Genomic DNA, 24,318 nt, shown 5'->3' on the forward strand with positions numbered 1-24,318 from the left:
ATATATATATATATATATATATATATATATATATATATATATATATATATAATATATATATATATATATATATATATATATATATATATATATGAAAATTGTTGACTACATTATTTATTAACACTTATGAAATTTCAAATAAGTCGACAACTGCAACTTTAAAGACAACTTTTTCCTAATTTTCACCGCATGGATGATGCCGGAAGACTTTGAGACATGACAAAGTCTGAAAAACTAAACTGTATTTTCATTCTTTTCTTGGAAACTTGCCAAAATCAGTAACTTTTAAAAAGTTACTCGAAAACTACTTTTGGACTAAAACTATGAAAAAAAAACTGACACAGCATGGTGTGTATCATTTTCCACTTCAATGGCGATGCAAATATTCTCTAGAAACAATGCACTCCAAATAATGCAGCATTTGAAACCATTCAAATTAGAACTTTCTGGTTGCTTCACTTCTGACTTCAAAATATTCTATAACAAATGAATGTTTCAACCAATTTTATCATTATTTTGACTCAAATATTCCATCAAACTCAAATTACAAGCTTTAAATTCCGTATAATCTAGTACTACTTACATATATTTTATATTTATAGGTCAAAGAAATAACAAATAAGTCTTACTATTCTCGAGAAAAAAGAAATTTGTGATTTTAATTTAATCAATGCAAACGTCTTATGGCAATTGCATAAAAAAAATACCTTACTTTAATCAGGACCGTATTGAATGGATGTCTTGGGAGTTGATTAATGCTACAAAGTACATCCTCAAGAACAGCTTCTTTTGCCTGAAGCACTTGCTTCATTTTCTCCACCTCAGCATTCATTTGGTCAACTTTTGCATGTAATACATCTGTCACATCAACGTCATCCTTCATTATTGCCTTAAATTTGAAAAAATTTTTAAAAACACATACTTTTTACAACTACACTAGACGAAATTCCTGTCCTCGCAAATGTCATAAACTAACTCTGGCCGAAATACTCCGTCTCCACTTAGTTTATGGGTGATATGTCATCTATAAAGCTTAGGATTTAGCAATCTAGTCTAAAATTTCTCCTTTCAATTACATTGGATGACTCATGGGGACATCAATATTTCCGGAACTTTCAGACTAATAAATTATTAATGAGCATGTTACTTTATCTTGAAGAAAGGAACGAAAAAAATACGCCAGTTATGTGTCAGAGAGAATATAAGCTAGTCTTCAAGTATCAATAATTTTCGCTCTTACCTCAAGTATCACTTTTGTGTCATTTGCTATGCGACATAGGCAAAAGTTCAAGCAGAGAAAACTGAGAATAACTCATCGATTATAAAATGATGTAAAGTTGTGTAAAGCAAAATTGAACGGAACAATTTGAAAACTGTTTGAGAATGTTAGCCGGAGTAAATGTTCTATACAGAACAAAGAATCTGTGAAATGTAAACCAGAATGTCCGACAAAGATTTTTATCATGAATTATCTTAGATCAAATGGATAAAAGCGCATGATAACACGTACAAATGATATAACAGAATAAATTACTGTTTGATTAAAGTTTATATAAACAATCATTGTTTATGAATGGTAAATTTACGAGTAGCAGTTTCTGAACCTAAAAAAAGAAAAGAAAAAGAAAAACTTGTTACACATTAAATACAAAAGAGAAAGAGCAAAAAATAGAGTTGATTTCAATACTAAGAAAAACAAAAACTGAACGGATATTTCACATAACGCTCATTTTTACACAAAAACAAATACCTTCCAGATCTTGCGACTCTAAAACAAACCCAAGCAATAAATTCGACTTTCCTGATAATCACCCCACTACATATGGACCTGAAGTTCAAACTATGTTTTTTTTTTTCAAACATCAACAATATTGATAAATCTGAGGACTTAAGCGCTAGCTTCATCGGCCAAAAGTGAAGTACTATAAGCGAGATCCCAAAAGTGTGCCGCTTCATGTTTTTCCAAAATTTCTCTTGCTTGTTTTTCTAGTGTAGCAACCATACATTTCACTTCACCAAAATTTCGTCGTTTCTGGAGACCTTCCCAAATCTAAAAATTCCAAAACTCAAAAAAAAAATTAATAAAAGTACAACATGTACCTTAATTTATCCTGTCATTTAACAATATAGTCTCGCTGTCGCCTATTTCATGCAATATCTTTCAGAAGGAAATGAAAAGTCGTGGGCAGACAGGAAAATTGATTCGTAATCTCTGCAACTTATGCAAGACATTTTGAAAGAATCTTTAAAAAATGTTGGAAATTTGATTCTGGCTGCAAATAAAAAGGTATGTAACGAGCTTCATTATCTTACTTCACTATCTTACTTGGCGACTCAATATTTTCAGCAATTTTCTTTGGTTTACTAAGTTTCAACTCATGTTCTAAATCTGTTTAATTTTTAAACGTAAAGAAAACTTCACCAACCAAGGAACAATCATTTCTTTCACCAGGCGTATCTTTGTTTTCGGCTTCTTTTTTTTGGCCAATAATTTCATCCCCCCATTTGATTCGATTCAACATCAAATTTTTGAATGCTTTTTGTTGTTTCGGTCCTAAATTAAACAAAGCAGTAGACGTCCCTCCAATATTCCTCAGTAAATTCATATAAAGCAATGTATAAAATCAGTACAATTCAATATGTGAAATTAGTGAATTCCAAACATACCGCCTTCAACAATTACAAGATTGATATTATTGTGCAGCAGAATCAAACCCGTCATATGCAGTTGCTTAGCGTTCATTTCAACTTTAAACTTCTTCGCTGGATGAGCCAAAGATTTGACTCTGAAAAAAGATGGAACTATTTATTTTTCACTTTCTGTTTAGAATAAAATTTTCACAAACGACCACAAAACTTCCATTTTAACCTACTTACTGGAAAAGTAAAAATAACATCTTAATTCCCCAGATTGGAAATCCAAGCTCCTACACAATCGATGTTTCTAGAATTAAATGGAGTCCCAACTGAGTAGAAACTAACTTATAAACTGCCATATGAACAGCCAACGAAGTGTCTTCCTTAATTTTCCGAACTTTCTTTTCCGACCGTTGCTCTTTAGTGAGCTTTCTCTGCTGATTTGCCGCTTCATGCTTACGCTGTCTTTCAGCCATTTGTTTACGCACGTGAGCTTCGACTTTAGTCGGATCCTGAACAGCATCCGAACCCAATACCCTCATCAAATTTGATAATTTAACTTTCGGTTCTGGAGCTTTGATTAAACCTAACCTGAAGAAAAAAGAAATCCGTTCCAAAGAACTTTTGGTGAAATAAAGAAATTATTCATTAAAATCCGAAACGAAAATAAGAAGAGTTAGTCAGCAGTTCCTGGAAAAATAAAGGTTTTCAATAAAGAAACCTTATTTTCTCCGTCTGTTCCTTCTGTGCTTCCTTTCTGTTCTGCCGTCGGATCTTTTTTCGCTCTCGACTTGTTAAGTAAACCTTGAATAAAACAAAAAGTAGTTTTTAAGTGCAAGCAGAAGCATAAAAAGAGAAAAAGAATTTATAAGAGAAACATTTTAGTCATAAACAGCAATAAATAAAAAATTTTTTCTTGTTTGTTTTTTTAGCAGTAAAAATTCTTACCTTCAGATACTGCGGTTGAAGAGGCTCATCAGGGGGTTTGAGTTGGATAGGATGTTCCACCAAGTTTGTGATTGTCTTCACATACTTGTCGTCGGAATCAATATTCTCTTCAGGTATCAAGTCATAACTGCCACCTAGCACGACTTCGTCCCACCACTCTACGACTGGAACGTCACTCACCTAAAAACTCAGTCAAGCTTGAACGTCACTTGAAACATGCCATTCGTCCTGCTGTTCACATTGAAGAAGGACGACAAATCATCTTCCTCCTTCTTTTCTTCAAAGAAGATTGCCCAGGTAATGTGGTTAACATACCGCAGATGATGATGGAGTTAGCATAGCCAGTTTTACTGACGAGGACATTCCTGTTTTCTTGGCTATTTGCGTAATTTCTGCTTGCAAAATTGCTAAACGAGCTTTGGCTCGTTCACGTTGGGCCAATTTCTCAAATTCGCCTTTATCATGGAAAACAATTGCACGCTGCTTCCGCTGAGCAGATTTTAAACTGGAAAAAAATTAGGCTTATCTTTGAGTATTAGAAATTGAAGTTATGTTTAACTGAATATTAAAATAATTCCACTTTTAAGATTATTAGTTACAATGTACAACTTACGGAAATTAAGACATTTAGGAAATAATACATACTAACCTAATTCGAGGATCTAAATACTCGACAATTCTCTGCTCCGGTTCATCGGTTACTTTTGCTTTTGAAATTGCTCCATCGCTAGCATCCTTCTTAACAAGCTGCGCAACTGTTGCTGTTCGTTGTGCTAATTTTTCTTTCAGTTCCTTGACCCTGAAAAAACATAGACTTACAAGAAATTCGGATTGTCTCACAATTTCAAAAAGTAGGAAAAACTGCAGAACCTATTAATTTTCTCCATTGAGTAATTCATAAACATGCTAGCTTCCTTTGTATTTAGTTTTGATGCTTTTGAAATCACAGCTTGAGCTACTATGCCAGGCCTTGCTGTAAGATTCAATTGTCGCTTCCGCTCCTCAATTGCCATTTGAGCTTGATACATCAATTCCTTGCTTTTGAGCTCCTAAAATTAGAATATGTAAGCTCAGTAAATCTTACAATGTTGCAGTTCATTTCGTAACAAAACATAAAAACCCTAACATTGCAACAAAATCCTGCTTGACGAAGAAATTTCAAGCATATGAACTATAGAATAATCACAATGGAATATACGTACTTATCAATAACTATGTTTTGGTTTTCTTCTGCACCTTTCACATCGCAGTAATAAAAAATTAATCATAAACTATCAAAAAAGGGCTAAACAAAGTCGTTCAGCGCCTATTTCTTCATAACGATATTACGAGTTTCTATGATACGAAATATCGATTAGAAGCATTTGTCGTGCAGTCTTTTAAACCTTTTAATCAATTTCCTGATATAAAACTTACTTCTTCCGTAATTTCATCCGATTTCTTTGGTTCTGTTTTGATAAGAGAAACATTCGACAATATCGGTTTAGTGATGATTGGTGTAGCTGGTGTTGGATTAGAGTCTGATCGTTCTTCAAGTTTAGGCTTCTTCAGTGACCCATCTTTAGTATCCTTCGTTTCCTCGAACTGAAATTCATGAAATTTCATTGATTCAAAATTACTGATAAAAATTTTACTTCGAATGATCGAAACTGTCAAAATTGTATTACAGCAGTAAAAAGTGATAATTCAAACTCTTTGCACCAGTTATGAAAATAGGATGAGAATTTGGAGCACCGATGCGTGCGTGTGTATCCATGCAAGTAGCATGATGCATAAGATTTGAGCTTTATGGGAATTTTATAAAGAAAAATCAAAGATCGACTGAAAAATCTCGAAAAAGTGCACAACTTCTATGCGCATCGTGAAATACACCACTGATCAACTACTGATCAATAATTCAAACTTTACAAGTTGCTGAAGAGATGAAAAATTCTTGCAGTGTACTAAATTTCAAAATTCAAATGCATACCTTGAGAGGTATGAAATAAAGAACCAAAAACATTAAAAACTGTTTGGATTCCAAAAGTAAAGCAAAGATGTCTCTTGTAATATAATCTAAGCTTATTTCAATCTGCACAATAGTGCTAAGGTAATAAAGGAATAAAAATATATACCCGATGTTTCCGTCTTCGAGCAAACTGTGGAAATGCATCAGAAAGCGCATCGATTAAACGCTTCCGTGAAGTTGAATCACGGAGATGATCGCTAACACGATCCCTCATCTTCTCATAATCATAACCCTTCCGTAAGCATCGTTCCACAATATCAACAAGTTTATCATCCCGTTTATCAATATATTTCCGTATTAATTTCTCCACATTACGATCACCCATTGCTATATTTCTGAGCTTAAAAACTGATTCGACGTTAAATCATTTAGGAGAAAAAATTTCATATCTTTTAATAAATGGCACACGATAGGAGACGAATGAGGATAAATTATTCATAAGATCAAAGTATAGGAAGCATACCAAAGATCTGGACCAATAAAAATCTTCATTAAAAAAAATTCATGTAGCTATGTACCAGCAGTCAAAGTCTCTTACATTTCAGTTTCTCCATTGCAGCTCGGTACGGTAAACCCCATCAACTCCTAACTCCTCATAAAAGTACGAGGGATACAAAAAGCCTCATAATAAATCACATAGGCAGAATGACATTTACCAGTTTGCATAGATGCTTGCAAAATAACTTTCCATACAAACACACCAGAATTAATCTTGCTTCCACCATCATTCCCTTCTCTTACTTCCATATTATTCAAACTTGCAATATGAAACCGTAGTTTAAAGTTTAGCTTCGTGATGATTATACGAATAAGAGTGCGAACTGATACGCAAATAACTCACAATGTTTGATACAAATGAAGAAAAAGATAACAGAAATCTTTATTCCAATGTCAGTATAACAAATAACGAAAAGATAAATGTTGTTTAAGCAATAATTTCAAATCTGACTGGACAGAGCAATTGAGGCTTATTGGAACGTGTTTTGACCAAATGAGCTTTCCTCGGTTCTTTTGGCTGAAATTGATCAAATTACCTATTTGCATGATTAAAGATGATAAGAAAAAGATGACAAAGGATGCATTTAACAGTATATATTTCTCTGGAATTAATCCGAAAAAAAGACAAGAAAACTTGCAGAAATAAAACTATTCAATATAGATATTCTTAACATGCAAGACAGATAAAGAGAAGAAAAAGAAATGTGCATGATGTTCGAAAAAACGATAACAAAAAGAATACACTCTATCTACTGATAATAGTACATCTCAGATTTTTTTGTTTTTTTCCAATTGAAGTTCCATCAGAACCAACTATCCTCCTCTCAACACTTGACTAAGTTTGAAATTGCAAAAGAATGAAAACTACAAACCATTCTTCTAATGGGTACCATTTGACCAGTTTCTCGTGCGAGCTTCTTCTTTTTCTCATTTTCCTTAACTCGGTTCAAAAAATCCTGACGACATTTCGATGGTCTCACATGTTCAATGCGAACGTTGATGCGCTTTTGTATGATGCGGTTCCTGGAAAACTTCATGAATTTAAATATGGCAAAATAGAAGAAATGTGTTATATTTTTCAAAATTATCTATTTTGCCTAGCCTCCCAAACTGGACCAATCTCCTTCAGCCAAAATTTTTGAGCCTTTCATGACTGTTCTTCATGAAATACGAGATTCGCTAAAATTTTCGAACCTCTATTTGAAACGTTATTCTCAAAGGAAAAACAATTTAATGCAGAGAAGAAAAAATCATAGTATGAAAATACCACACGGTATATTCGGTGCTTCCTCGTTAGCAATTAGAGGCGATACTTATACAAGAAAGCCTAAAAACAAAAGATGTCTTGAAATGAAATTAAAACACGGAAACTGACCTGACACGTTTGTTGACTAAAACTCCTACAGCGTGTTTGGTGACATTAAAAACACGTCCAGTTCGTCCATGATATGCCTTGAAAGGCATACCCTTCTGGAAGGCACCGTTTCCCTTGATGTCAACGATGTCACCACGTTTGTAAGTCCGATAAAATGTTGACAGTGGTTCAATTCCATGTTTTCGAAATGCTCTAGCAAACATATAACGTGTACCACGCCGAATACCTTTTGGATTCACCATTTTTTCCGAGGTGAAATATCTGAAATAGCATCAACAATACATTCCTCATTACTATATAAACCCTATTTTCAAGCAACATTTCCTATTAAATAATCAGTGACTCTTTGTCTGCATAATAATAAATATATTTTAAACATAAATTATTCTTAACCAGAGAATAATATACACTATAAAACAAGCATAGTATAAAATATAGTTTTAAAAAAAGACCTATTACTGCATCATTAATAATACATTGCTTGTTGTCAGACAATTCTATTTTCGAATAACATAAAGTGCTTCCATATTTACAAAGGTCAAGCAAAATCCGATTATAATAGTTATGAAAGTTATGATCCATCGATTGAAAGTTATTTATTGTCGATTACCCTCTATTATGTCAAGGTCTTGCATAAAATGAAAGCAGTTTATATAGCCTCTAACATTATACCTAACTGAACGCAAGAAACTTCCAATGACCTCCCTTCCCCAGCTCCATAAAAAAACCTAGCCCTATCCAGTCCGCCCTTTTAATATTCCCAAACTGTCAAAGTTCGATGGACCAAGATGGTCCGTGAAATTGAGCTTCATCCCATATTGTCACTATTGATTGCTGTGGTTGCGGTATGCTGAATACGAATGTGAAGTGGAGATTTCGTTGTTATCAAATCCGGATTAGGTTATCGCTTTTTTTTCCCGTTTTCGAGATATTTTTTGGTTGGATTTATTCCTCAGGGAATCATAAGTTTCTATCATTTTTGTGTATAAAATTACAAATATTAATACATATATGTTGAATCACCGGATAAATCTTCATGATTCGATTGTTTAGTGTTCCGGAAAAGTGCTATATTCAGGATTATTAAGTATATTGCATAAAGAAAAACGGGATTGCCATTTATTACTTCACGTTACTTTCTGTGTGGAAGACTTCAGGGGAATGTACTGGATTAGGAAAAGAAAATGCAAAATACAATACAGTTGAATATATGCCAAAGAGCAAAATGCATAGATATATGTCTCACAATTGTTGTTAAAACTATAAGCAAAATGCACCTTTTGATAATTTATATTCATTGGACTATCATATAGGATGGAAAAAAAATCAGTGAAATGTAACTTCAGGACTTTAAAGTTCGTAGGTATATTATCTGAAGCCGAACGTCTATTGTGGTATTAGCTTAGAATCTTACAATTTATTGAGTTTTCTGGAAATCCTGGGATTTTTTCCCAGAATCTATCATATAACTTGCAGAAAAATTCTCTCAGGGAGCGAAAGAAATTGATAGAATACTGCATTAATGTACGTGGTAAGATGCGTTTTCTGTACTTATTACCTTCCTGTTTAATCTATTCTAAGTATCTTGAAGGTGTTGTGTAATATTTTCTGATAGTACATCAAGTACAGTATTGGCTGCTGGGACAGCTACCGCTCTTTTTCATAGTCATTGAATTCTAGATTGTAAACTTGCCTTTTTTGAAATTGTCTACTTTTGATGCAGCAATATCACTGCATTCCATCTTATCTTCTTAACTGCAGTGATTCCCGAAAATATTATAACCTTTTGTCAGTTTGTATTTCGATATTCTTAATTAATAGTCTTTCCATTTTCCATTTTAAACTGTTGTTATAAGTTGTGACTTCACGGAGTGAATTTCTGAAGGGAAGGATGATTTGCAAATGTTTTATTTCAAGGATTACGTAATGACTCTCGCTACTTATGCGTACAAATTTATCACCAAACGTTTTTCAACCCTTTTCGTGGTACTAACTGTTGGAGCGATTGCAACAGACTTGGTCGTTGATAAAGGTGGCGATTATCTCTTCAGTCAGGTAATCTCATATCTCATTATTTCTATATTAGTTACAACCAGGAAATTTGTGAACGGAGAGAATAAGTTTTGTGATATAATATGAAATGTGTTCACAACTCTTCATAGTGGTTCACTTTGTTCGGTGATTCCCATCTTTCTGAACTCTGCACACGGGAATCTTTATGAATAATGCAGTCGACACATTGCCGTATCATTGTTTAATTCAGAGAACTATGAAATTTGCTTTTCAGTACAACAAAGGGAAGTTATGGAAAGACATCAAGGATAAGTATGTTGATGACTTGGCTTTTACGGGATGACGTTCATCTTTTTTCCAGATACTGACGAATTCCCATAGACTCTGAAGTAGTAATTGGTCGTATCAGTAATATATCTCTGTGCTCAGTAATTACTATTATTTTTAGCTTCTACTTCGTTTTGTATAGAAATGTATTCCATAAAAAAATTTAGCAAGTATATATCACATGACAACAAGATTTCATCTTGAGACGAATAGGCTATAGTCGTAAAATAAGGCTTCTCTTTTCAAGAAAAATTGAGGGATTATTTATTGCTGGGAACAAACGAAAAAACCCCGTTTAGTACAAGCAGCAATACATGAAAAGCTCATTATAATTGCCAATATTACAAATGGCTTCCTGATTACCTTGGAAGAAGAAGCTTGAGTTACTTATGATCGATTCAGTAAAAAAGCAATGCAATTTCGAAATTTTCGGAACAAAACCACTTTTTAAGACAAACGATTCCATTTTGTTTGATGAATCTCTTTTTTCCACTCTTCTAACTTCAAAATTCGGTTATTTCTTTTTAGACAGTGTAATGGTATCTTCCCATTCATTCATCCCCAAGAAAGATGTAGCTTCGCATATAACCGGTAGAAAGCGAAAGAAAGGCTTCGTTGATTTTTTTTGAAAAGCTTCTCCAGTAAGAAATTTCGCAGACTTACAAATTGTAAAAAAAAAGATAATATAACAATTATGGAAATATACTATCATGATGTTAAATAAGTCAAAATCTTTGTAAAATGTTTATGAAAGGATACTGCAATCCCTCCAAAATAGTCCTATCTTTTTACCCATTTCGAAAATGCATAATGGAGTTTTTTTTCTTTTTGCTGATAACTAATTATAAACAGTTCCACCTGCACATATGAATAACAGTCTCCTTTTTTCCTTGAAATATGTTATACGGAACTTATAAACATAAGTCTAGCTGTATGAAGTTAACTTCAAACTTTTCAATCATCCCGAACATCCTCGACATCCACAATGGACACATTCTACCACGCGGCCCTGAAAAAAGCTCCAATTAATTTTCTCCTCTGGCTTGATATATTTCGCCCTTAATTTTGATCTATGTTTTAGCTTAAAATCCCAAAAAATCTCTTTGCAAGGAAATATAATACGCACTCATGGTGATACAACGAAGAAGTACCAACTATATGTACTTAAATATGCTTAAGTGCCGCAAATTTGCACCACAATTTCTAAGCAAAAAAAAAAAAGAAAGAAAGAAACGAAAGTAGGGTACTATTCTGCATTTGATTTAACAAAATGTTATAAAAATTCATAGCAGAATACACAAGACAGTAAGACGACTAGATGCAAAACCTAAAATTAAGCACGTTGCACTCCTTTTCCCTCGGCTTCCCTCCCTAACGTCACTTTCCAGAATTTGAAGAGCAAACTATTGAACATTTAAGTGTTTTTAATCTATTATTTAAATTCAACCGTTGAAACCAATACTGCCTTACTTAAATGTGTTTTCAAATCAATACATAATTCAGTCAGCAACTAAACAGATTGTTTTCTTTTTCGTATTTTTAAAAAGATCTGAGAAAAAAAAAGAGAAGGAATGATAACATTAAAATGATCCACGAACCACATCTAGTTTACTCTTTGGTACACGACATATACAGTTGGTGCCAAAATTAGTATCCCTCGTTTGAATACATCGTAAACAACACAAATTCTCATATCCTTGTTTCTTCCACTTAGCTATCAATTTCTCATCAGCCAATTTCGTATCCAAACAAAACTGATATAATTCTCTACTGATTACTTGTCGTTTGTAATATAAATCATAAATATACCTCGATCGCTGATGATGTATCTGGAAAAGACCATAAAAAATTCTTAACGCTGTCTTAGAAATGCCATCACATGGATAGCATTCTAATCGGCATATTGTCACATGAATACTGATTGGGCGCGGCACAAACGTACATTATTTAATCACATATTAGAATATATTAACGATATACTTCTCTTTTTTACCTTTTCTCGTTCGTTTTTTTTTTTTCAAAAACATCAAATGCTAACCTTGAAAATAGGCCAAAGGGTTTCTGTCTTACGTTTTCCTTCATGGGGATCTGTTTCGGCTTCACGCATCTTCGCTTCGAATTCATCTAATGTTGGCTCAATCAAATCCCATCCTTCTGGTGGTTGCTTATGCATTCGTCGTAAGCGATTCGCAACAGACATGATCACTTTTCCAGTATAAAATTCGGAAATTCGAAAAACCTTATAATGACATCAATTTCGCGAAATAATAAATCACACATCCACATAGGATTAATCGATTCATTTTGATACATATATTCGATAATAACTACCTTTTTTTCGTTTTGTTAGATATCCATCTTTAGATGAAAATGCTAAAATATACTGGAATTAAATATCATACCAAAGAATATCTTGGATGACTGTTTGATTAAAGCCATTTTCAAGTTGATAAACCTTATATGATATTTAATCAGTATTAGACTTATTTCAATGCCACGAAATATTATTGTAATATTATCCGGTTATTTTAATGATCCAAAATACCATTCAAATACCATCCGGTTATTTTAGTCGCCCGAACTACCACTCAAATACTACCCGTTATTCTTGGAATTCAAACTACCACTCAAATACTACCCCGTTATTCTAATGATTCGAACTACCATTCAAATATCCCGTTAATCCCGCGAGAAAATGAAATACAGCCTCTTACTGACCACAATACAAAACCCAAAACACACAAATACAGCCTGGAAAAATGGCTAAATTCAACCAACTATACAATAAATCCTCCCAAGGCATCAAATTTTTATAAGGCCATGATGGTACGTTACATACGAACATCCCACGCTGTGATTGCTAGTTAACAAAGCCTTATATGGAGTCTTGTCGTTGCTTTTGGGGGTGTTTCCCATTCCAGATTTAGGTTGCATTAGTTCTTGCCAATTTCCGGAATTCGATTAATTATGTTTTGGTGTAAAAAAATAATTATGTGATAAAAGATCGAATTGCGAGTTAAATTGAAAAGATTCCACTTCCAATATTATAGAAAAAACATTAGATGATAATTACTTTGTAGACTTTCCGGAAATCAATCATCTTTCATATCGTCGAACATCTATAATTCTTAAATAGGCGAGAAACGACAATTAGTACATCAGTATAACTCTTCTGTAGCTTTCAAATCTTTCATTTTTATAATCGTGAATATGTAGTTTACTGTAAGGCTAATATGATTAATTCCTTTCTGTCGTCTATTCATTCTTCGTTGTTCAATTTATTTTGTTCTTTTCGTTTTCCGCATATCAAAGGATTCCAGATCTCTTAGTCGTTCTTATTTTAATCTTCATTTGTTACAGATAAGCAACAAATTTCAGATTTCCCTCTTTTATAATCATTTCATACTGGTTTATTTTCTTTTCATTCATTATTCTCAATCAATTTGATGGTAATCTTTTCAAGCTTTAATTATAGTAATATTCAGTGAAATATTTTAATAATAGACTTCGAACAATTTCATTCTAATTACTCAGATTATGATAGTATCCTTAAGAAGTTATCGTGTTTTAAATTTTTGAAGAAATTCTACTCTTTGTTTCTTTTTATATCTTTTTCCCATTATCTTCTGAGTTTCTCCTACAGTGCTCTTTTTTTGTTTTGTTCATACTTAATTAATACTTAATGCGTGATTGTTCTTTGTCTTTTTGGCGGAAATCCTATTACATACATTAATTCAATTTGATTAATTGTACATCAATAGTTGAATGTTAAGATTTGAGTCATACTTGCTGTCCACAACCACTGATAATGGTAATGATAATTGGTTGACTTACTACACAATTGTTATTTGCATTTCATTAGTTGATGGTTTTTCAATTTTCGCTTCATATTTCCCCATAAAATTTTTAAAATTTAATATGATAATTTTATTTAGTGATATCGTAATTTGATTTGGTGCTTTTTTCACAGTTCGTTATCCTAATCACAGTTAATCTTACCATTATCATCCACATTAACTACCATCATTGTAATTTTCACCTCTTCTCATGCATTCGTCCTACCTCCACTTCATTACCATTCCCTTTGAAATCCCCTTAATTGATTAATGTTATTTTAATCAATCAGAACACTTCACTCTTCAACAATCTGCTCTAATTTATTTGTAATGAATCTCTTTCTTGTCATTATTAAAGTTAAAAATAGCTGTAATAAACATACCATACATTTACGGGAAGTGATTTACAGCTACAAATATTGCTTTCTGATTCGTGCATTAATATCATTCAATTCACATCACAATATATTTTTGTCGCGAAAGTTCTACAGATATCGAATCGGCCAAATATTATTGACAAATTTAAAAAATTCCAAAGTTACAGGTATCCTATAACATCAGGTAGAAATATAGCAAATCCAATAATATGCAGACCTTGAGCATTTATAATACGAAATAAGTAAAATGATGATTTCATTGCACAATGGATGGAAAATAGTATCTTCCAGTGATTACATTATGTTTGGGACAATTGATATAATTGACAATCGGATAAGCACAATCTACCATTTACAGTTGGATAAACACAAACTATCATTTACAATCGAATAAGCACAAACTATTATTCACAATCAGGTAAGTAGAATCATTGACAATCGGATAAGTATAAATCGGATAAGTATAAATTAATTTCCTGTTGAGTCGATGATAATAAGTTAGTCAAATCAGAGCAAGGACTAGATAAAATAATAAGAGCGCTAGATAATAATATATTTAATCAATGAAATTCCCTGTTCAGAATTAGCTTTCAATAGACAAACTGTAGAATTGGGAAAATTTTTTCAATGAAAAAAAAAAACTACAATTAATTTCTTCCTGGAATGATCTCTACACTACATATGTTCGGCATACATACATTTATATAATCCATCGCTCATAGAAAAGCAGCTATAGCATTTCATAAAGAATCCTGAATATTGAAATGTCGGTAGTTGTTTCATTTTTTGAAAAAATGAAATTTTAATGTAGATACCAATCAGTAAAATGAAATCTGGAAAACTAATACTGACAGGTTAACCCCCAATAACAGGAAAAGACAAATGGGAAATTAAACTTTCCTTTGCTCAAACAAAAGTTTCCTGTTGGGAAGAAATTTCCAACTTAACTTCAGCACATTTTCAGCATAAAAATTTTCAACCACTCCCAATTTCAACACCTTCCCGAAGTTCCCCCCAATTTTTTCCGGATGAAATTTTAACTGCCAATGGAACTCGTAAATTTGGCATAACTGATGTCATTGAATGTTTAATAATTTCAACAACTGAAGCTACCGAACTTTCATCTGTTTCTACCAACACTTCATCGTGCATTTGCATAACAATTGATGAATTAGTACCTGAAATGTGAATATACAGAAATCTGTTAACTGTTCAAGAATTTTCCGGAAATTCCAAAACATTCTGCACTTTCAATCAGCTTCAAAAAGACCAATCAGTACCAATCAGATCCATTGTTCTTGGTATTCTATATTAACACATTTATAGCACTACCGTCTGCATTAGATCACATCTCGTGATTTTTCACTCTTTATTTTCCTAAGACAAACACATCATCTTTCAAAAGTAAAGACGAAAAAAAAAAAAAACTAGACCTAGTAAATTCTTCTGTAAATTCAACAGCGCCATTTTGAACAGTTCAGCTACCGAACCCTGCAAGATTTTGTTTTACAATTTATTAAATAGCTTAAAACAGGAAAAACAGCAACCTCTATTGTCATAGTCATGACAAAATTCTCTATGTGGTAATGTGAAGAGACAGACAAAGATGATCGTACACAATATTCATCGTACAAACAGAGTATATCCTATACAAGACTGATAATTGAAATTGAAACTCTTAATTATATGTCCCAATTCTGGTTGAACTAGATAATTGGTACAATTCTTGTCCGGAAATATTTCATTTTTACAAATGGATCATAACTTTCCTATCGTATCACAAAAACTTATATCGAAAAAAAAAAGATAACATATTTTATTCTATCTATAAATTTCACTTATTAACTTCCTCTCAATATTAATCAATTGTACCAATACTCGAATAAGACTAATAAATATTCGAATAACGTTAAACATGTCAAAAAGATGACATTTTATCCAGAAGTCTTCATCAACTTACGCTGTAAATCCACACATTTAATAACATTTAATTGAATAGGTGGATAAAATGAAATAGTTGCACGATTAAAAACAATGCTACATCCGTCAGAAGCCGTAGATAGTTGAACTATGTTACACTACATCACCAAATGAGCCAGGTATCGACATTAACTTATAGAAAATTAGATATGTGTAATAACTACCTGTATACAAGTATTGATAGCTTGCCGTTCAGCTTGAGCTGATTCTGTTTGTAGCATACTGTTTATTTGGGGTAAAAATCGTCGACGACCTAACAGGGTACTCACAAATCCGTCTGCTCGGCATACTGCTAATATTTTATCCATCCATGTTCGCACTTCTGTAAACAAAAGAATATTTACAGAAAGTTTCAGTGCCATCATTTCCTTATTTCTTTACTTTTTTCTTTGAAAAATCAAGAAAATAAAATCGATAAAACTGATAAATTTGATTCGATCAAATAACTCTCTAAGATTTACTTGGAAACTGCTGGAAAAAAGATATGATCATTTGTTGTGCATGTTGTTTTTGTATGCCCAATTCCTTACTCAGTGATAGAGAACCCATGCCATAGATAATACCGTAACAAAGCTGAAAAATTAACCTAAAACACTGCCGTTTTTTTTAAAAATTTAATTGTCAATGTTTTTTTCTAAGATTCAATTCATTAAAATATCTGGTTTTACATTTCGACAAAGGACAACTTCACTCCAGTAAAAAATTAATAACCTGCTTTACTTTATTCCGATCTACTTTAACAGGCAACGTTTCGTTGGTATTCCATTTATTAGTAATAATTTCGAAAAAATCTCCTTCAGCCAAAAACAAAGATATGAGTTGAGAATCAGCTGAGAGATGTGCCAACATTCTCATTTCCAACTGTCGATAATCAGACGACAACAGAATCCTACCTTAGACATATCAAATTAACTTGGAAAACAAATTGTAAAAAAAAAACTAGTAACTTGCACAATTATCATTTCATTAGTGAAAATTTCAGTTTTAAATGCAGTGAAAAGTTAAAAATTAAAAAGTAGAAGAAATGATTTACCAACTTTTGCAGAAAATATGGATTAACAGCTACCCAGTATGTTGCATCTTTTTTTCCAACATGTTTACATTTGTAATGCTTGACACTGCATCCTTGCATATGTTGTCAAATTAACGCTTCTAGCAATTTACATTACCTTTCGGAGCGATGAACAATGACCGGATGGAAAAACCATCGATGATTCCATCTTTTTGCACATTCTGCACGTTTGGATTTTCTGTTAAAACACGACCAGTGCAGCTATATGTTATAAAATTAGTACGAATTCGACCATCAGAACAGCATGATTTTAAAAGCGATGGCAAAGACGTCTGAAAAAAAGTGCTTATACTAGCTCAAAAAGTTTAAAAATAAATTATGTCCAAGAAACCGATGTCATCGGTTGTTAAAAAAAAAGAAAAAGAAAAAAAAGCTAAAGAAATGACTTATACGCCAAGATTAACGACGTTATCAGATATTATTATAATCCATAAATTTAGCATACTTACCGTTAGAGCGGTACTAATTCGTCTCCATTCCAAAATTAAATTTATGATGGGATAGTTTGGAGCTAATTGTTGTAGGACAAATTTGTTGGTGGAATAATGTCGACCAGTAGATAAATTTGGTGGTGGAATTTGCAAGCGTACAAAAAGTATCTGAATAATACAAAATCACTCTGAGAAATTTTACACATGTTTTGCATGTTAATCACTAATATTACTTTACTGTCTCAGAATTATCAAAAGCTTACATTTAATACCGCTTTAAAATTTTAATTAAACAAAATTGAAATGAGTAGAGAAAACTATTAATTTTTCTTGATATGATAAATTAAACCAGTAATTCGCATTGATATCCTTCGCTAATATGTAAAGAATGAACACTTGATACCTGAGAAATTTCTGCTGCTGAACCAAAATTAAATGGAATTCCGCTGATATCATATGCTTTTGCTTCAATGTCCGTCAACTTCTGTTTAAGCTAAAATTATTAGTACGACTTAACAAAAATCCTGATACACTCTTCTTTAAGTCATACAATATTTTCGTTTTTTGCTTTTATAATTACAAATCCACAAAAAGAAGAAAAAAAAAACTTGAAAAATTAAAAAATATGTAACACCTTGGAATGCAGAATTTCAGCTTTATTCGTATCGAAAGCTATACCCATAGTTTCTATTTCACTGAATAAAACAACGGATTGTAATTCTAATTCCACAGATTTCATCGAAGATAATCGAATGGCAGCAGATAACAAATCATCATGCATATGCAAGCATATAAATGCGCTAATTGCTGCTTGCAATCGCGATGTCGCATTTCTTAAAATTATAGCACGTTCCGGAGAAGTAAGTTGTGAAACTAAATCCTGAAAAAAAAACGAAAAGCATAGATATGCATAGATATGGAACAAAATCATCAAATATGATATAGTAGTTTGATATCACAAACAACTGATTTAAAATAAACTAAATTTTAAAATATTTTCCCATCCTATCCTGCCGAGAGTAAAATGATCAACTATTATGGAATCAATGAAAAGAGCAAATAAACCCGAAGATTAACTTTTGATAAAAGACAAACAATTATTATGTGATAGAAATTATGATATGAAAAAAGAAAAACCTGAAATGAAATAGCGGAATTACCATCCGATGCACGATAATGGGCCAAGTATGAAAGTGTTTGTATACAAATGCAATGATTGAATAGCGAAGGTGGATAAGTTGTACCTCGAAGATATCGTAATGAACGTGAAAATGATACTAAATCATAAATGTATTTTTGTTGTTCAGATCTTAATATATTATCCAATGTTTCTATTCGTTCGTAAATTTCAATTTCAGAAATACGATCTGAAAAAAAAAGCTGATATGGCTGATAAAATATATGAATTATCAAGTAATTTAATTTAAAATAAATTGTAGTATTTAAACAGGGAACTGCTTCACCAAATTATCAATAATTTGGTGACAAAAAGTTACTACAACAATTATCTCTAATCATTTGTCTTTATTTTAAATCAAAATAAACAAGTTCAATTTCTAAATTAAACTTCGATTTATGATAATATAAATTAAAATTAACTGACTTGGTCTGAAATCAATATAAACACATTCTTCATTTAATGCGCATAAAGCTATCCCAATTATATCTCTGTTGTATATAGCAATACCTAAACCAATTTGATTCCAGTACTTTTGCCGTACCAATAACTGTTCCCATGCTATACGAGACCTGAAAATTTACACAGGATAATTTTTCTCAATAAATTCTATAAATTTCTTATTAAAATTTTACATTGATTATTTGAGTTTAATTTGAAAAAGTCATCAAGTGTTTTAGCTTTCTAAATAAATAAATGTACCCGCAAACATCTATAATTTGAAATTCGGCAGTTCTTGTTTGATTACTGTTGAAATGTTCAATGTCGTTTTTAATACTTTCATTAAATTTAATTTCTTTTTCCGCAGATATTACAAAAGGTGATCCAGGTTTCAACATTTTATGCAATGGACTTTGAAAACTTGGTGATCTTGATGATTGGCTAAATGATGATCGTCGATTGATACGTTTCATGCAATATGATGAATTCTGTGGTGTATTAAATGATCGCGAACTAATCGATGAACAAGATGTTCGATCAAACAAATCGTTACTACGATCAAAAATCGATCGATTTCCAACACTGTCATCCGAATTTACAACAATTTCTTTTCTTCTTTAATCCTTTCAAGAGGTATCTGTTGTGACATAGAACATTCTGTCATTGCTGATAGTTCGCTAAATTGATTTATGGATGATTTTTTCAATTTAGTGTTCGAAAAATATTTCTCCTCATCCTTTTGTACATTATCATTTTGCATTCCAAGAGAAGCAGCTGTTGATGTTGCTATCGTTTTTGCAATCATTTCGGTTTCATTGTTGACCAAATTAAAAATATCCAACGATTCAAATATTTTCAAATCAATAAGTTCATCTTGCTCCTTCTCTGACTTAATTTTATCAAATCTCTCGTTATTAGCTAGAACATTAATGGCATCTAGTGCTTGAGTAACTTGTTCAATTTTACTGGAATATTGACTACAACCAAAACGTAGCAATGTTTCATCTGACATTGAAGTATGGGATAAATCCATACATAATTGTTCAACATTATTCGTATCCAATCTATTCGAAATGTCCAAATTCTCTTTATTAATTGCTGAATAATTATGCAAAACATCTTGTTTGACCTCGTCTAAGTTATCACATTCTAGAAATTTCATTTTCGGTGGTCGTTTTTCAATTACTTCTGATTTTTGGGTTAAACTTTGAGTGCTTGCTGTACTTTGTTCTTCCGAATTTTTAGAAATATTTGTGTTCGGAAAAACTTCACGCTGCAAAAACGATTATATTTTCAAATTATTGATGAAGAAGGATTATTCAAGGAAGAAACTTTAATTTACGTTTTTTTAATTTTCTTTAATTCACATAATTCATTATTTCCTCATAATCATGCATAAACATCAATTAGGACACTATCACGCCAGTGGCTGATTATGATTATAATGAACTAACATCTCATATAATTCAAATATTGATTTTTCTGCTTTGTAAGCAATATAAATTACAATAGTAGAGTAATGCTGCAACATAGTTAAAGGCTGTAAGATTCAATTTTTAGATAGAAAAATATAAAAAGATTACCTAATTGGTAATAAATTACCTGAGTAAGTTACGTTATTTACTTCAGTAAGTTAATGATATTTACTAGTTTATAAATATCACTTTTTTTATAAAAAAGTTAAAATACCCTAATTTTATAGTGTTTTTGATAGAATTTACTAACCGTGAAGAAATCATGCGAAGTAAATTCAAGATCTGAGAGGATAGAATCAGGATCCATACTATTATCACCACGTTTATTGGTTGTGGCATCCAAGCTATCATGATTAGTTTCACAAATTGATGTCACTGTAGAAAATAGAGAATCAATTTTGGCATCCGAGAATATACCAATAGCCCTAAAATAGAATTATTGAATTGAAACAAGTCAATTAAATGATCAGTACAAATAATACTAATCATGACAGTGTCTAAATCTTCCGATTTTCCACATATAACACATCATTTGATATATGATAGTAGCATAAATGATCGATGGTTGTAAATGATCAAGAGAATATCGATGAAGATATCTAAAAAAAAAAGTACTCCTATGACAGAAAGTACTTCATTGGTCTTAGCCAATCAAAAGTCAATTTTTCATTGATTCAGATAAAGATCTGCGGTAAATGTTGTCATATTTCAAGATTACTTCCATGAACAAAGTCTTTATTCCATATCGATAACAGATGTTTGGAGAGTTTCGTGAAACCCAACAACATAATAATTTAATATCGAATATTCTAAGAAATGGAATAATTAATTCCATAATTTACTGAATTAAATTCTTTTGATCCATCTTTCTTATGCTTTTCCCAATTTATCAAAATGGAATATGTTAGTAATTCGTGCATTCAAGTGATAATCGAACCACTAGATGGACTAAAATAAATTCTGAATCCGCAAATCTTCATTGGAATTTTATACTCATTGTTCGACAGCATGCTATAGTATTATCATTTAGATGTATCACGAAGTTAGATATCCTAATTTCGGTTAGCCTACATAAACGAAATACTTATGCTAAAACAAGAAATAACCTGAGCGAAGAGGAAAGATGTAGACGAGAACGTTGAATTAATATTTGAGCTGCTTCAACATCCGTCATTAAACCTTCCCCTGCGAGCCAACGATTCAATCCTTTGTTGTTGCCACGCCTGCAATTAATTAAAATTTAATAAAAAAATAAAGTATAAATTACAAATTTTGATGAAGTGAAAAATTACAGAAATTTCACATTACATTTTATCCAATTTTTATTTCTTTAAATATTTTTAGGAAAAAAATCAATCAATGGATAAAGTTTATCGTTAACCGTTGTTTTCTTTTTTTTTTAATAATTTATTCCAAACAATCTTTACACTGTTGACAACATTAAATGCTTCCAATGATTCATGCATCGTTTAATTGTTTTATTTTTTGTGGCAGAATTTGTATTCGGTTTTAATACATTTTAATATGATATTACTCGATTAATACTAAATTATTCAAATAACATTCATTCATTTCCATTCATTTCATTTCATTCTTTCGTCCTTCATTTTATTCTTCCCCTCAATCTTTACTACATCTATTCTTTCTGTCTATCCTTCACTATAGATGACGTAATATTTGCTATAACTATAAAAGCTATCTTTTCTGAACAAAAAGATTTTTGCTCTTATTTAATCCCAATCATTTGTCTGAAATATAATGGCCTTGAAACGTATGGTGTCGTCTGTTTTGTCCATCTTACTCCCTTACTATCCTTCCATTATCCCAAATTGAATTGACTTCTTTTTACTACTTCACTAACCAAACTGTTGCCCAATTACCACTAATTAAATGGATGACAGCTAAAAAGCTCGTCAATTCGTTATGTTTATGTTTATCTATATGTCCACATGTATCTTTCATGTCTAGATCTGTATGTATGTCCACATTTATCAGTTGTTCATATTGGTCTGTATTTCATTATAAACATTAAAGGAGTAGTTTATTATGGCTTTACGGTTACAGTTGATGATGTACATCATTTCATTCTTCCTTTTACATTCGTCATTTCGTCATTTGGCAATTCTTAGAGAATCAGGTTCTGTAACGCTTTCCTCTAATATACAAGGAGAGATAGAAAGAAAGATTAACCAGGCAATTATCTCACCAATTTTGATTTGTTAATCAGGTCAGATCATGCTTAAATAATACTTATCAAATTACTTAATATATATTAATTCAAATCTAATATATGGATTAAAATATTTGGATTTTATCCTTTTAACGTATTTAAGAAATATAAACTTGTACCAAGAAATATGACTATAAATAAACTAAAAAGTACATTTTTAAAATTTAATTTAATCTTAATTCATCTGCTGACTCGAAATGCAAAAGTGAAACAATATGAGCAATAGTTCTGATACATTGCTGATTTAATTTAACACTGAATCAAGACTAGTAATATTCCTTTGTCAGAATTTTTAGGAATGCATCATATAATTTCCGTCAAAGATCTTTGTTAAAACTTTTTCCAAACTGTTCGTATAATGTCGTTTAACTCCTTCCTCCTATACTTTGATGATTTGTGCATTATTTATTATCAGTTATCATCCCATAAAGCCTCACTTATTATTAGCAACGTTTTAGCTTATTTATGCACCATTTTTCTATATATGATAAGCATTATACCTCCCCTTCTACAACACTTACAATCTTTTATCATTATTGGCATTCATTGAAACAATCACTCTTATTAAAAGTTACTACATAGTTCAATAAAAGTATACCTTAGACAAAATATGCATACCTGACATAAGGAACTACAGATCGTAAAATTCTCGTAATATCATCAATTGAAGTGACAGCTAAAGCTGGAACTGTTGTAATATTAGCATTGTGAAATGCTCGAGCTCGTGCACCATCAATCCCTTCAATTTGAACCAATTCCGTCAAATCTTTACGAACGCCAAATGTCAGTCGCTCGGAAAAACCATCCAGTACACTTCGTAAATATGTCCAACCAAGTTTTTCACAAAACGACACAACCATGTCTGCAGAAGATTTGATTTTCAAAGTTAAAATGAAATTTTAAGCAATAAACGAAAATGCTAATGAGATCAACGCCATCGATTTGATAAATTAAAGTTTTCAGCATTAGTTTTAAGATGAAAAAGTTGAAAAAACTTTTGGAAATTTGTTGAATTCTAATATGCTTACGATCGTGGATTATTTGTTGCAGTACCTCACATATAAATGAAAAGTGAAAGAAAAAAAAAAGATAAGAAAGGAACAGGAAATAAAAAGACGAGATAATAAATTTATTATTACGATTTCATTTTTTGTTACGATTCATCGATATTTCAAGATATTCAAGACTTGATAAGATAGTTTTCCATATCGATTTTCCCCACTATGATTACCATTATCAGTCTCTTATTACCATCGTTACAACCGTTTTCAATGACATTATACTAACAATAGTATCTTATTATCCTCATTTTCAAAGTGCAGATAAGATTAACTCCATATTTCATTACATTGCTACTTCCTTTTTTGCAGAACATTAAGAATTTCGTCTTTGATAATTTAAGGAAAAGAAACGATGATGAAATTGATAATAATAATAATAATAATAATAATAATAATAATAATAATAATAATAATAATAATAATAATAATAAT

General features: G+C 31.5%; 7 protein-coding genes across 7 annotated transcripts in view; 1 reads left to right on the forward strand and 6 right to left on the reverse strand.

Annotated features, from left to right (window-relative positions):
- LOAG_17553 (hypothetical protein) overlaps positions 1–883 on the reverse strand; it is a gene marked incomplete at both ends in the record, with an annotated part of 3,967 nt that extends 3,084 nt beyond the window's left edge. Inside the window, 2 exons of the mRNA XM_020450213.1 lie at positions 341–477; positions 713–883. Of these exons, the coding sequence (XP_020306146.1) occupies positions 341–477; positions 713–883 (308 nt within the window). The remainder of the gene's footprint in view (positions 1–340; positions 478–712) is intronic.
- A 1,005-nt stretch (positions 884–1,888) lies between these two features.
- Positions 1,889–5,918, reverse strand: LOAG_04390 (hypothetical protein; the record flags this gene model as incomplete). Its single annotated transcript, XM_003139927.1, has 11 exons — positions 1,889–2,050; positions 2,427–2,554; positions 2,668–2,786; positions 2,983–3,228; positions 3,359–3,441; positions 3,586–3,765; positions 3,901–4,090; positions 4,235–4,384; positions 4,456–4,634; positions 5,002–5,169; positions 5,700–5,918. The coding sequence occupies 11 exons, from the start codon at positions 5,916–5,918 to the stop codon at positions 1,889–1,891; spliced, it is 1,824 nt and encodes a 607-aa protein (XP_003139975.1).
- A 541-nt stretch (positions 5,919–6,459) lies between these two features.
- Positions 6,460–7,815, reverse strand: LOAG_04391 (60S ribosomal protein L21). Its single transcript, XM_003139928.2, has 3 exons — positions 7,467–7,815; positions 6,964–7,114; positions 6,460–6,608 (listed from the first exon to the last, which is right to left on the reverse strand). The coding sequence occupies exons 1-3, from the start codon at positions 7,706–7,708 to the stop codon at positions 6,519–6,521; spliced, it is 483 nt and encodes a 160-aa protein (XP_003139976.1). The 5' UTR covers positions 7,709–7,815; the 3' UTR covers positions 6,460–6,518.
- A 1,460-nt stretch (positions 7,816–9,275) lies between these two features.
- LOAG_04392 (hypothetical protein) lies at positions 9,276–10,096 on the forward strand. Its single transcript, XM_003139929.2, has 2 exons — positions 9,276–9,521; positions 9,754–10,096. Exons 1-2 carry the CDS (start codon positions 9,369–9,371, stop codon positions 9,820–9,822), a joined length of 222 nt encoding a protein of 73 aa, XP_003139977.2. The 5' UTR covers positions 9,276–9,368; the 3' UTR covers positions 9,823–10,096.
- A 479-nt stretch (positions 10,097–10,575) lies between these two features.
- On the reverse strand, positions 10,576–12,185 carry LOAG_04393 (BUD31 protein). Its single transcript, XM_003139930.2, has 3 exons — positions 11,845–12,185; positions 11,405–11,635; positions 10,576–10,815 (listed from the first exon to the last, which is right to left on the reverse strand). Exons 1-3 carry the CDS (start codon positions 12,004–12,006, stop codon positions 10,765–10,767), a joined length of 444 nt encoding a protein of 147 aa, XP_003139978.1. The 5' UTR covers positions 12,007–12,185; the 3' UTR covers positions 10,576–10,764.
- A 2,809-nt stretch (positions 12,186–14,994) lies between these two features.
- LOAG_17554 (DNA polymerase I) lies at positions 14,995–19,593 on the reverse strand (the record flags this gene model as incomplete). The annotated part of the gene is made up of 12 exons (XM_003139931.2): positions 14,995–15,197; positions 15,453–15,510; positions 16,164–16,321; positions 16,461–16,572; positions 16,711–16,892; positions 17,169–17,343; positions 17,521–17,670; positions 17,906–17,995; positions 18,137–18,382; positions 18,640–18,869; positions 19,106–19,251; positions 19,382–19,593. The coding sequence occupies 12 exons, from the start codon at positions 19,591–19,593 to the stop codon at positions 14,995–14,997; spliced, it is 1,962 nt and encodes a 653-aa protein (XP_003139979.2).
- Positions 19,594–19,715: 122 nt separating this feature from the next.
- Positions 19,716–23,685, reverse strand: LOAG_17555 (hypothetical protein; the record flags this gene model as incomplete). Its single annotated transcript, XM_020450214.1, has 4 exons — positions 19,716–20,393; positions 20,846–21,020; positions 21,702–21,818; positions 23,444–23,685. 4 exons carry the CDS (start codon positions 23,683–23,685, stop codon positions 19,716–19,718), a joined length of 1,212 nt encoding a protein of 403 aa, XP_020306147.1.
- Positions 23,686–24,318: the final 633 nt, after the last annotated feature.

Source organism: Loa loa (assembly GCF_000183805.2).
Source record: "Loa loa unplaced genomic scaffold supercont3.91, whole genome shotgun sequence".
NCBI lineage: Eukaryota > Metazoa > Nematoda > Chromadorea > Rhabditida > Onchocercidae > Loa > Loa loa.

Coding starts and splice junctions, on each gene's coding strand:
- LOAG_04391 (XM_003139928.2), bottom strand. CDS start 7,708: ATGGTGAATCCAAAAGGTATTCGGCGTGGTACACGTTATATGTTTGCT. Junction 7,115..7,466: donor TTAGTCAACAAACGTGTCAG/GTCAGTTTCCGT, acceptor GAAGTTTTCCAG/GAACCGCATCATACAAAAGC. Junction 6,609..6,963: donor TGGTACCCATTAGAAGAATG/GTTTGTAGTTTT, acceptor GATCAATTTCAG/CCAAAAGAACCGAGGAAAGC.
- LOAG_04393 (XM_003139930.2), bottom strand. CDS start 12,006: ATGTCTGTTGCGAATCGCTTACGACGAATGCATAAGCAACCACCAGAA. Junction 11,636..11,844: donor CCCTTTGGCCTATTTTCAAG/GTTAGCATTTGA, acceptor GGTCTTTTCCAG/ATACATCATCAGCGATCGAG. Junction 10,816..11,404: donor CAAAGAGTAAACTAGATGTG/GTTCGTGGATCA, acceptor AGCTTTTTTCAG/GGCCGCGTGGTAGAATGTGT.
- LOAG_04392 (XM_003139929.2), top strand. CDS start 9,369: ATGTTTTATTTCAAGGATTACGTAATGACTCTCGCTACTTATGCGTAC. Junction 9,522..9,753: donor GCGATTATCTCTTCAGTCAG/GTAATCTCATAT, acceptor TTTGCTTTTCAG/TACAACAAAGGGAAGTTATG.